Below are 12,463 nucleotides of genomic sequence, written 5' to 3'. Positions count from 1 at the left end.
TACAATTTTCCTGTGGTTTACCTATTAATAAATCATACACTTTTCATATACCTTATCTTATTGCTAGCTGTTTAAGAATAATGCCATTTTGTATTCCCACTGCATTTAGACTTGCACTTGTTAAATTGTAATGATATGAAGGGGAAGAAACTTAGCCCACTTTGTAGAGATGGACCTTGCTGTTTAAACTGAGGACATGAAATCTGACTCTAAATAGAAGGCAAGAGCAGTATCCAAAGAACCATTTTTAATTCCCCTCCAATCATCTGTTTTTGTGTCCCAATGATGTTTCCACTGATCAGCTATCAGCAACTTGAATGGACAGAAGGTTTATGGGAAGTTCATACGTGCAACTCTTTCAAAACATCAGAATATTCAACTCCCTCGTGAAGGAGAAGATGACAACGGTCTGACGAAGGACTACAGCAATAGCCCGTTACATCGCTTTAAGAAGCCTGGCTCTAAGAACTTCCAGAACATCTTTCCTCCATCTGCCACTCTTCATCTCTCCAACATCCCGTGAGTACTGATGTGTGTGGTCTTCATGCAAAGGGAATGTTTCTTCGGTTATGCTCTTAAAGCCACAAAGTCTAACTGGTGTGTTGATCTTCTGTGTCTTCCTAAAATTGGGTCATTTTGCTGCATAAGTGATTGAAACTGTAAATAATGAAGAGGATAATGGATCGATAGTTATTGTTCTTCTTGACAGGTTTTAATGTATATTTTCTTGGAAAAATGAATTTTTTCACATCTGAAGTTCTGTGTTATAAATTTTCCTGGAATATTAAAGGCATGCTTTTTGAGATTTACACTGCATCAAATCTAAGATTAACACTGTTATGTAGTGTTGATACAGTTTTTAATCATTCTTACACTGTTTAAAGAATAGTCTTTACAGTCATTCAGAAAGCTTACAAAAAAGGAGTTACTAAGAAGCACGTTCTCTAAAACTGAAGCAACCTATTTTCCTTGCTAGAATGTTGTCAACAGTGTGTGAAGTGATAGCTCAACATCAATTTGCACAGGGTTCTTTTGTTCTCCAATTAATCTGGAGTTGGGGGGAGGGGGAAGAAAGAAAACTACTGAATTTTGTTCAAATCAGGAAAAAAAAAAAAGATATTGGACACCTCTGAGATGATACTTGGAAGTAGACTTTCAAAACAGAAAATATGTGAAGTGTGCTAGCAGTAATTAAAAGACAAAAATATTTCAGAAGCTACCAGTTAATCTTTATACTTTCTGAATATATCCAAGGCAGGAATGGGAGAAGATGAAAAGCAATGGATTGAATCTGAAGTATTTTTTGTAGCACACTGCAGTGCTAAATCATAGAGTCGAAGCCAAGATGTTTGAGCTGGGCTTGTGTTAGTGGGGTACTATTAGGTGGTTGAATTTAATTTAGCAGTAAGAACTCGTGGTTTGCTACTGCTGCAAAGACTGTAGTCTGTGCTCTTTTACACGTTGAGAAGATTTTGATTTGTTTTGTTTGCTTTTAAACAGGACTTCTGTTTCTTTTGACGATATTAAGAGTCTTTTTGCACGTACTGGATCTACTGTGAAAGCCTTCAGATTTTTCCAGTAAGTTCTCATTTAAAAATGCTGTGAGATCTTTCATCCTAAAAGATGGCTAATTGCTTTTTGGAGAAATTCCATTTGTGTATAACGCTATCTATAGGCAAAAGCTTAACAGCTTGTGACAATGCTTATGCTAATTCTAATCTTGAAATTTTAAGTGATTAATTGAAAATATTATGCTAGCATAACTAAATGGAAAATATTTGACCTTTGATAAATTCCACGTGTGTTCAAAGTCAGGTAAGTTTAAGGAAAGTGAACATAACTCTAGCTTCTTGGAAAAGATCTATAAGATCTGTATGAGTGAAATGTCGAGTAAAAGATTACAGTGAATCTGTTCTAGCACTCATTTAGATATCTTTCCTATTTTATTTTGACATGATCACACCTGCTAGAATCTCATATATAGGGAGAACATCAGTGTTTTTCAGAGGGTTTTTGGCATATTTGGATGGGCTTTTTTGGTTGATTTTATTTTTTTAAACACAATGCTATGGAAGAATGGCATGGCTGTAGGTTATCAATCAGTAAAACTAACTCAGTTCTGTTATTTCCCTGTTGTGAGGTGCATAACTAAATCTATTTCTGTCACTGCACCTGCATTTTGTGTAGGAAGAGCTGTATGTGATGTGGCTAAAGAAATATTTGCATCACTTTTTTTGTGTGTTTATGACTTACTACAATGACAATTTGATTCTAATTAATAACGTTTTTTGTCGTCCTTCAGGAGAGATTGCAAAATGGCTCTTATCCAGCTGGGCTCTGTGGAAGAAGCAGTTCATGCTCTCATTGAACTTCACGATTATGACCTCGGAGAAAATCATCACCTCCGAGTTTCCTTCTCAAGATCTACAATTTGACTTTTCTGTGAACGTTCCTTTTAAAACTGCACTGCAGTTTTCTTACTCTCATCAGAGACTGAAGTAGCTGTGACCAATTCTGCTCTTAAAAGAAAAATCTTGTTCGTACACACAGCAAAGAATTAGGGGATAATCTTTTCTGATTTCAGCTGCCAGTATATGATCAAATCTTATTATTCATCAATAAAAAGATTAAATTTCTTTAGAAATAATATTTATCATCATGTTTCCTATTTTAACTTTACTTTTGAGAATATATGTTGAATTTTTGTTTCAGATTAGCCTTATGAAATATTTTAGAGTGCTTTTTCAATATACCAAACTGAGAATGTTTCTAACAAGACAACAAATCCACTCCACCCATATTGAATACTGATTTGAATGTGAAACAGAGCTTGGCTTTCTTGAAGAAAAAGCCGAGCGCTGGTTGCAAAGGCCCTCTGAACAGTATTTATGTTACTGGAGTGTGTGTTCACACTTTGGCAAATCTTTACAATAGCTTTTTTAAAGCATAAACTTTGTGCTGTTCGTATGGGTTAAATTATTAGAGGAAAGGCAGTGCCTTTTCTTAGCGGAGTAAAAGATGTTTGAGTTTCTCCAAGCTGTGACATTAGAGTTTTAGCTTGACTTCATCCTGGAATGGAAGTTCGATGTGTTATTTTACTATGAAGTGATATTGTGTAATAGTATTTTGAAGAAAATAAGAGGAGAAAATAGTCCTGATTTCAAAGAGTTTTTTACATTTCTTTAAAGAATAAAATGTTTACAATCTTATAGAAAATATTCAGGTCTGTGATGGCTTAACGAATTTTTAAGAAGTTATTTTTGGTAAGGTCATCTTTGGGGATGAAAAATTAAACCTCAAGAGTTTTTTGTATCAATATACTTACTGTGTATTTACTTAATTTCTTATTATGTGCCTTACTGTGTGCTTATGACACAACAGCTTTGAGTTTTATCTGAAGTATCTTGAAAAATGTAATGCAGGCTTTTAAAATTCTTTTTTTTTCTTTTTTTTTCTTTCTTGTAAATATTTTCCTAACTGCTACTTTTGTGTTTTCTCCCCTCCTCTCTCCCCCATCCCCAGTAATATTCAAACTTCTAGTCTCTGGTGCTTTAGTGTAGAGATAAGGTAGAGGTGGAAATTAAGTTTAAAACATGAAGTTTAAAGCAGAGTCCTGCAGACCTCTTTGAATTTATCTGGTTGCAGTTGTCTGATGCCTTTATTTGTTAAAAAAAAATAAATAAAAAATTATTCCCAGAAAAATGCACAACAAAGAGACAAAATAAAATGATGCATAAAAAAAAAGCAAAAGAGCAAACTCCACTCCAGTTTCTGCAGCTTCGCTTCCTGAGGGATGGTGTTTCAAACAGTTCTTTTTCAGGTTCTTGAGTTTACCATGAAGAGCATTATTTCATTTCCCAAGAAGTTCAGTACTGAACTTCCATTTCTCTTTGGAGAATGTGCTGTGATGTAGTCAGATTTTTGTGTAGAAAGTTATGAACATTACTAGTTCTGTCACTGGACAGTTCTTTTTTCTTTTTAAGGGCTATTTCTTTTCAGAATTTACCAAAAATACGTCACTTTTTAAAATGTGACATATCACATTTGCTTGTTTATAATTACTGCAGAATTTTTTGCCATTCATTCGTTTTGTTTGTTGTAGAATTCCTCCTATCTTTCTAGAACAAAGGGTGTAATTCTGGAAATATCTGAGTATTTTGGAGTGAGCTTCTACACAGTTACTCTGAATTACTTCTGTAAAATCACTGATGTACTAGCTTGTCTTGCTTTAATGTCTGTGACTTGACTTGCAGCAGCTAATGATACTAAAGAAGGTTCCAGGTCTCTAAAATACAACAAAAGCGTGGTCTTTTGACAGTAGATAAAATGCTGACTATCTAGGTAGTAATAGTAGGTTCTATTCAACACAAGTAAATAATTTTTCAGAATGTTATATTTTATGGAAATGCTTAGGAATAACAGGCAATGTTATCTTTGGGATTTGAGGTACTCTTCCCATTTCCCCCTCTTTGAGATGATTGATTCAAGTCGGTGAACTGTCAACCTTTTTTAAAACTAACCTTAAAAAAAGAATTGTAAAAAAAAATAAAAAAAAATAAAAAAGAAAAAAAAAAGAAAAAAAAAGAGTGCAGAATCAGAGCTCCCAGAGCAACCTATTTAAAAATACCATCTCTGTGTTTTTAGCAAAGTTCTGCGTTGTAAGAAGCCTTGTTGAAAAAGGTCCTGTCTGCAAATGAACAGGATACTCAATTTGTAATTCCTGTCTATGTTTAACCTTTTTAGCTGTCACACTGATAATAGTTTAAGACAGTTGCTAGGAATGCTCCTTGTTACTGCACAGTGGTTTGTTAATACTGGGACATTGTTCATAATGTATGATTTATGGCTTTTTTAATGAACTACAGCTAAAGGGCAGAGGAATCATAGTAGACCTGAATGTAATTCTAAAGCAGAGAAAAGGAACCTTAAATTTGAGAATGAATATTGACACTCAATATCAGCATGTGTATGCCATATCACATTATACGTGCATACAAACATACAAATTACATGCCCTTTAAATTTGTTTAATCTAATGCTTAGTGCTAATGCTTAAACAAATTTGAAGGGATGAGGATTACAGCATTCTCACAGAAAGAAATAATCTTTTTATTTTGTCTACATGCTAGAATAGAATTAATATCAGCTCAGAACTACTTGCAGTTTGAAATGAGGAGGCTTACAGTTTAGGTTGCCAGGGGTTTACAGATTTCTAACCTAAGAGAAATCTGGATAGTAGATTTTTGTGATCTTCTGTTAGGTTTTGTTTTGTTTTGTTATATATTTGTCCTGTATCTTTTTGTCATTATCTCTTGTTATCACTGTTTCTTTAATTAAATAATTCTTGTCAGATTACTTGCAAATTTATGCATTTCTCAGACTGCCTCTTATAGAGATCTGCTTCTACAAGTGCAGACAAGCCTCAGAAATAGCTGTACGTCTTAATGTTTCCTTAACAGAATGATGGTACTAGATAAGGCTAGCTTATCTTACTCAGTATTCTGCCCTGAATAACCAAAAGCAAAAATGTTACTATAATGCACTGTTAGTGAAGGATAAGGACAAATGGAGTAATTCTTAAACCGTGCTTGACCCATCAATGCAAAAGCACTGTTGCACTCAATTTGTGAATCTCTAAAGAATATACGAGCTCAGAACCTCTGAGAAGAGCAGGCTTTATTTGACAGATTCTTACACTGATGTAGGTTGAAAATGAAGCTCTGAAGGCCTTAATCTTGCCTCTCCCTGGGATTAGGGCTGACCACTCTGTCAGAGATATTCCTACTGTCCCACCTAGCAATATGTTGCCTTTTCTATTACAGCACAACTCCCTGAAAGACTCTGGCTTCATCCTTTCAATACAACGGTATTAAGTTATTAAATACAGGTTCATAATTTCTTTAACATAAACTGTTAATTTCTGTTCAAGTCGCTTGTGAAGCGTGTTGTAATGTGCAACGCAGGAGTTGTATTCTGAAACACTAGTGGCTAAACTCTGACCGCAGCTACCAGATGTGGATGAGGGGGGAGTTCTCCGCCTTTAAGTCTTTATTTTAAGTCAAAAATCACCCTGGGTTACTTCAACTCCTACTTTTGTTCAATGGCAGCACATTGGTTCAAAATGTAGCAAGGCATTCTTAACCCAGGAGAAACTTGGTGGCTTTTCAAATGGCCTGTAATACCTTGCCTAGTAGTAAAGTTTCAGCTTCCTTCTTTAAATGCCTTGGAACATCAGCTGAAAGCTTGAGTTTTCACTTGACGCGGTTGCATTGTCTGCTGGTATTGTCAGTTCTACTTTTTGTGCTCTGAGATAGGTTTATGTCTTTTTGGTGCTTCAGTTAGTTATTCCACAGATCTGAAGAGACTTGCCTATATGACACTTTCTGTTTGCAAGGTGGCAAACCTGTTTGTATACAAACTATTTATCCATGCTGAAAAAAAGCAACAGATGCAACTTCCCCTCCTCAGATTCGTTAATTTTGAGTCATAAAGTGATTCAGGTTTTTTTTTTTGTTTTTTTTTTTTGTTTTTTCCTGTTAAGGATGCAGACCTATTCCTTGTCATTGTATCCAACTCACATGTACTGCTATTCAAGTGCTTTCAACTTTTGTCCTGGTATGTTTTTATCTAAAGCAGATCTATCACACTTAGAGCTTTTACTGTTGTACTGAAAAGATACCGTTCAGATTACACAGTTTTCTTTTCTATTTGACAGTCTTATGATGACTTGTTTGTTCTGTACAAGACTGTTGGCCTGTTCTTTTAAAAGAAAATCCTAACGTTTGGGAGTTGTGAATTATTTCATGAAAGGAGGGGAATATTCTCAAGCGTTTAATATTGTGTGAGCTGTTTGGGATATAAAGCGGGACCAAAGTTTATGTGCCTTCAGTAGTCCTGTGTGTAGGGTTTTCTCGTATCTACTGCTGTTTCATGTACAATAAATACTCTTTTTTTCCTTTCCCCTGGAAATTGTATATTTATATTGTTAAGTCAGAAAGTTGTCCTCTAACTTTACAGGCAGTCAGTTATAACTTCAGTACAGATTTAATGATAAAATTGCCTTCACTGCTGCAGGTTTGGGTTTGTATTTTGGAGGGGCATACGGCAGAATGGCAGAATCCAAGCATAATCCTCATATTTGCAACCTGAATAGTGACAATAGTTTGTGATCGGAGCAGAACCCAACAAGGGGTCTTGTGTAGCTGAAGGCTCTTGACATTTGCTGTGAAAGCTTTTACATTTGACTGATGTCATCTTACTGCTGTAAACAGTTCTTCAGTTCCTGGAAACTGCATTACTTCTGAAGAGTGGGAATCTGACCACTTAGTCCATTTTAAGCACTTTCCAATTTTCCTTAAGCATGTTAGCTGCTTTCTGCAAAATTTCGCCCTAGAACTGCAGCAGCAGACAAAAAGGGTTACTAAGCAAGCTGATTCTTGCATCAGAACATCACCTCATTTTCTGACCAAAGACTGACTGTACTGGTTTTAGTGATACATTATGTGAAAACTTTTCTCTCAAGTTCCTTTCGGAAGGGGAAAGCCAATGCAAAGTGGCCTTTACTTGCTGTTTGTTGATGAAACAGTCTACAAAGACAATGAGATTGTAATGTGGAACAGCAGGCAAGGGGTTAGTGGACTACCTGTATATTGTATCCAAGACATTCAAAAGCATGACTAGGAATTGGCGAAATTCCTTCATGTACATTATCTGTTCACAAAAGTGAACAGATAATTTTCAGTTTATAAAAATGTTGGTCTGACACAAGAAAATTATGTAAATATTTGTGACGTCTTCAAAAAAAAAAAAAAAAAGACTGGTAAAAATGGCTTTGGTGGGCAAATGGGAGTGTAAAACGGTTTTATATTAAAAAAAAATCAATTGTCTTGTATGTTTTAATAAACAACAGTACCAGCTTTCACTTGTAAAGCAGCTTCTGGCATTGGAGAAAAAACTTTCCATGTTTGCTGATATAATATGTACAAGAAAGGTGTAATTTAAACCCTATTTTCTAATTGTGTAGTGCATGGTTAGTTTGAATTCGTTTTGCTGCAATATATTGTTTCACTGAAGTTCACGTATATGCTGATTAATTGATACCTATACCTATTTCCCTAACTCTAGTTGTTGTAGCATGCCTTTTAATAAATGTCATTACATCTACACTCTGAATTTTTCCTGTGTTCTTGTCTATTGGCTTGGGTTTTTTTCTCATGCAACTAATAATTTTCCTTTTTTTTTTTTTTTTTTTTAATTTGGGGAGATTTACCACAGCTATTGTTGTGGACAGCAATTTTAGCAACACTGGAAGACTTACCCTCTCCCCCTGGGAATCTCATGCAAAGCTAGCAGTGAAGTCCTGGGGACGTGGTGGCCATGCACAGAGCCATGAGCTGCTTTTTTTTGTCTTTGGCAGCCATGGCTGTCTATGAAAAAGCATGTTATATCAAATGTACTTTGAGAGCACTAATGCACATCTTCAGCAATAGCTGAGGTTAAACAACACCTGAGGAGGGTAGAAATCCTCATTTTCAGTAGGATGGAAATAACAACCCTGAGCTATTTCAGTGGCGGAAGACTACTTCATTCTATGAGGCAGAGATGAGGCTTTTCAAGCCTTGGGGATTCATTGATGAGAAGTGCTTTGTTTTCACTTTAACATGGCTGTGCTCTTTTATAGCCATAGGAATCAACTCTGTAGCTCCTGTACACAGACGTCCAAAACTTAAGTACTGGGCTGAAAAAGATGCTCTGCTTTTAGTTTCCTCTTTCTCAACTTCCTGGTTGCTTCTCTTCCATACTGCCTGCTTGTCCTTCTGTGTGCTACACAGCAGTGGTTTGGATTTAGGATTGATGGAGAACAGGCAGGAGTCTAGGCAGCTAAATACAAGTACTGAAGTGATGAGGGGAATGCAGTGCCCCTTTGCTGAGTGAAAATTCTCAGTCAGCCTGGCAAATATTTCACTGTCTGCTACTGAGTCTAAGGCTAGCAGATCTTGAAGGATCAGAAGTCCCATTGGTATGCTTAATGACTGCCTGCATCTCACAGGTGGGAATCCAGAGCACTGAACAAATCGAGCGTAAATTACGTCATTGGTCTCTAAACAAGGGTGCCTTTGCAAAGAGAAAAACTGAATTCAATCTAGAGGGGATTGCAGCTTTGAGCAAAATGCTTGCACTGTGAAGGCTGGGTATGTTCTTCCTAGTGTGACACTTCATTTTTGCCCTTGGTGCTAACTTCTGGCTAAAATCTGCCTTTACTTCTTTGGCCAGGTCTGCATGGAGCACACTAAGAGTGTCCTTCTCTCCCCTTCTTTTCAAATCAAAAGGTAATTCCCATCTCAAATTCATTCCTGCTCACAAGTATTTGTTTTTCCCTAAACAGTTAATACGTCTAAATAGATAACATGTCTACCTTTGAAAACGAAATACTATTTTGAAACAGCATGGGTTTAAACTGTTTTTATAGCAGAATTTGTTCTATTACTTGCAAGCTGAAACAATGAGGTGAATATGCAAAAATGTAAGATTTTACTGTTGGACCAGACCTAAAGAACAATTGTTAAGTGGGCTTACATATTTGTCTGTGAGCCCTTCTGAGTGTAGCAGGGGAATACAAGCATGTCTAAAGAAAAGATAAAGCCTTGTGAGGATAAAGAGATCTCAGAAGTGAATCCTCCCAGAGACCACTTGCAAAGAAACTGCTGTCAACTCAAGGTTCAGCTTGAGCACTATGAGAAAATTAGCAAAACTGCCCATTCATAATCAGGACAGACTTCTTTGAGGTAGCGATTTCACAGCTTAAATGGTTGAGAACTCTCATCCTATTTTTGTCCTATCCCTTCTGCATCAAAGAACTCATGCCTTTAAACCAAATTTCTTTTCTGATGTTTAAGACTTGATCCAAACTTTTTCTGCAAAGTTTGATCTGCCTGACAAGTGGCATTTGATCTAATAAACCTTCCAAGAACTTAGATTGCTTGGATTCAGAAACAAAATGAAGCTGGAATGCACTTCAAGACTTCCTTGGTTATACAGCATATGCAAGGCTCTATCTTCTCACGCTACATAAAGGATTCTTTCCATATCTGGAAAACGCAGAAATGAGCCCCCAGGAAGAACAGCTACCTTAAGGTTCCAGTTGAACTAGTGCCTCCACAGACAGATCATCAGGAAGATTCCAAAACACATCTTTGAAGGAAATTAGTGTTTCAGTCTCAAGTTCATGATAATTCCTACTGCTTAAGCTAAGTCAGTTGAACAGTGTAATGCTTCCGCGTGCACCGTGTTTCACCCACAGCCTGTTGGTGTTTATTTGAGAGAATCTGCACTTTCAATGCAAGCGTTAAAATGATTTAATTGAAAAGACAATGCAGCATCTTCTGTAAATGTACTCTGTAAAGTGCTATTTCAGCTGTGGTGTAACAGACTCTTATGTGCGTGCACATTACATGCATGTCGAATAATCTACAGTACTTTTGAAGAGAGTTCTCTTTATCTCTTTACTTTTATCTCCAAAGCACAACTTTGTCTAAAAGCCACGTCACTCCATGCGTGGATACTGCAAAGGAGGACTGGCTGAAGGACATGGCATAATGCTTGCAGCTTTGTGGTAGAATACAGTTTCTGTTTCTACCCTGTGTGCTACCTACTTCTCCAATAACGTTTTTGCTAATTTTGCTTGGTGACTAAACGTCACTGCTTGTAAAAATGAAGTTGAAGCCTTTTTTAAAATTCTGATCCTGCAATAAGAATGACTTGTAAAGTTTTTCCAGAAGGTAGATGAACCAGGGTAGTTCTGTTCATCGCTATGAATTCTGTGGAAGGTCTGGGCAGCGCTGCCTGCAGCTCTCAGTCACTGCAGTGTGGATGAGCAGTGAAGTGGAGGATTGCGGGATCTTTTCAGATTGGAAACTTTCAGCTAAGTATGGAGAAAGGACAGAAATCAGCAGGTTTAGCTCCTACCAAAGAGCACCAGAATGTCACCGGCTATTTTTTCAGCACTTCTAACCGGTTCTTTCTCTCCACACCCGTTTCCAGTTCTCTCCCATGTTCAAGTATCCCAATAGCAAGATGAGATTCTGTAGATGCAATCTAAACTTCATGAAAATGTCATATCTATCTATACAGAATGTAACAAATCTGATCAACAGATTTGGAAATATCTTGTAAATAATGTATCTAAGATTCCTCATTTACGAATCTGGGAAAGAAGTTTTTATATTCAGTAGCTCATTTCAAAATGGTTTTAGTAGCTGAGTATTCTATCACATATATTGATTGTAAGTTTGTTCCTTCTTAATTTGCAAATTGTTGCTTTGTGTACTGCTTTCATCTTTGTGTGTGTGTTCTTACAGTGGCTGGATAGCTTCAGGTTCTCCCTTGCTGAGGCACTAATTATCTTGTCAAGAGCATAAAGTCATAATGTTCACAATTTCCCCTTATGTGTATTAGTAGGCTTCAGCAGCCCTCTAGATGCACTTTATTGGTCTAATTACACTGAATTAGTCAAATATTTTAATAGGATCTCAATCCCAATTTTAAGGAGGGTGAAACCAGCTTTAAGTTTGGTTATCATAGAATCATAGACTCATTAAGGCTGGAAAGACCAAAAAGATCATCTAACCTGTACCTGTAACTGCAATGAATGTCTTCAGGTTGTCACTTTGTCAGGATAAAAGCTTTTGGTATTAATTCAACCACAGCAATATAAATGCTGGTACACAGCACCATGCTTTGTGATGCTAAGACTTTTTTATGCATAAATATCTTCTTTTTTTTTAAATTTTTTTCTGGTTGTTTTTCTTTGAGGAAGCTTTTCTACTACGGCCTATCTTTATCTTTAGCTGTTACACAAGCTGCTTGCTATTCTGTGGGGCTCAGATTCTCCTTTATTTTATGGAAAGAGTAAACTTCTTCGATAGGAAAGATGAGTTTATGTAATCTCACCTCAATTTCGATGAACAAGATTTTAGTCAAGGTCCTTGAAAAACATTTTCACAGTCACTATGAAAACTCACATAAAAATAAGAAAAGATAAGCACTAAATTATTTCTGAGAGATCTGACACAACCATTAGACGTTAGCAATGACATCCTGTCTTGCCTGGGATATCTTAGTTGCTTACTGTCTCATGTAATCTAACAGGAAAATTGCCGATAGTTTTGCAGGCCGATCACACAGATGAAGATTCTGAATGTACGTTGAGAAATTCTGCTGAGTAATCTCGAATTTTATGCCTTCCAAAGCCCAGGATCCAATCTAAAGATTGACACTGCTACTCTTAAATATGCCTCCCAGTGATGAACACCTGTTCATTTAGCCTCCCAGTGATGGGACCATGCCATCAGCCTAACTATAAAACACTCTCTGCTGTGGCTTGGGAGACTGGGAGGAAGCCTGAAATCACTTACCTGGATCTAAATAATATGTTCAATGCACACTGTTTAATCCTAAAACAGTT

The 12,463-nt window shown here is 36.6% G+C and overlaps 1 protein-coding gene across 7 annotated transcripts in view; it reads left to right on the top strand.

The window, feature by feature from the left end:
• Positions 1–8,165, top strand: part of PTBP3 (polypyrimidine tract binding protein 3) — a 54,684-nt gene extending 46,519 nt beyond the window's left edge. For all 7 annotated transcript variants that reach the window (XM_048932456.1, XM_048932458.1, XM_048932455.1 and 4 more), the window contains 3 exons: positions 303–519; positions 1,501–1,578; positions 2,303–8,165. In XM_048932456.1, the coding sequence (XP_048788413.1) occupies positions 303–519; positions 1,501–1,578; positions 2,303–2,435 (428 nt within the window). In that variant the 3' untranslated portion in view covers positions 2,436–8,165. The remainder of the gene's footprint in view (positions 1–302; positions 520–1,500; positions 1,579–2,302) is intronic.
• Positions 8,166–12,463: the final 4,298 nt, after the last annotated feature.

This window comes from Lagopus muta, chromosome Z (assembly GCF_023343835.1).
Source record: "Lagopus muta isolate bLagMut1 chromosome Z, bLagMut1 primary, whole genome shotgun sequence".
Lineage (NCBI taxonomy): Eukaryota > Metazoa > Chordata > Aves > Galliformes > Phasianidae > Lagopus > Lagopus muta.
This window is presented reverse-complemented; position numbering and strand designations above follow the sequence as displayed.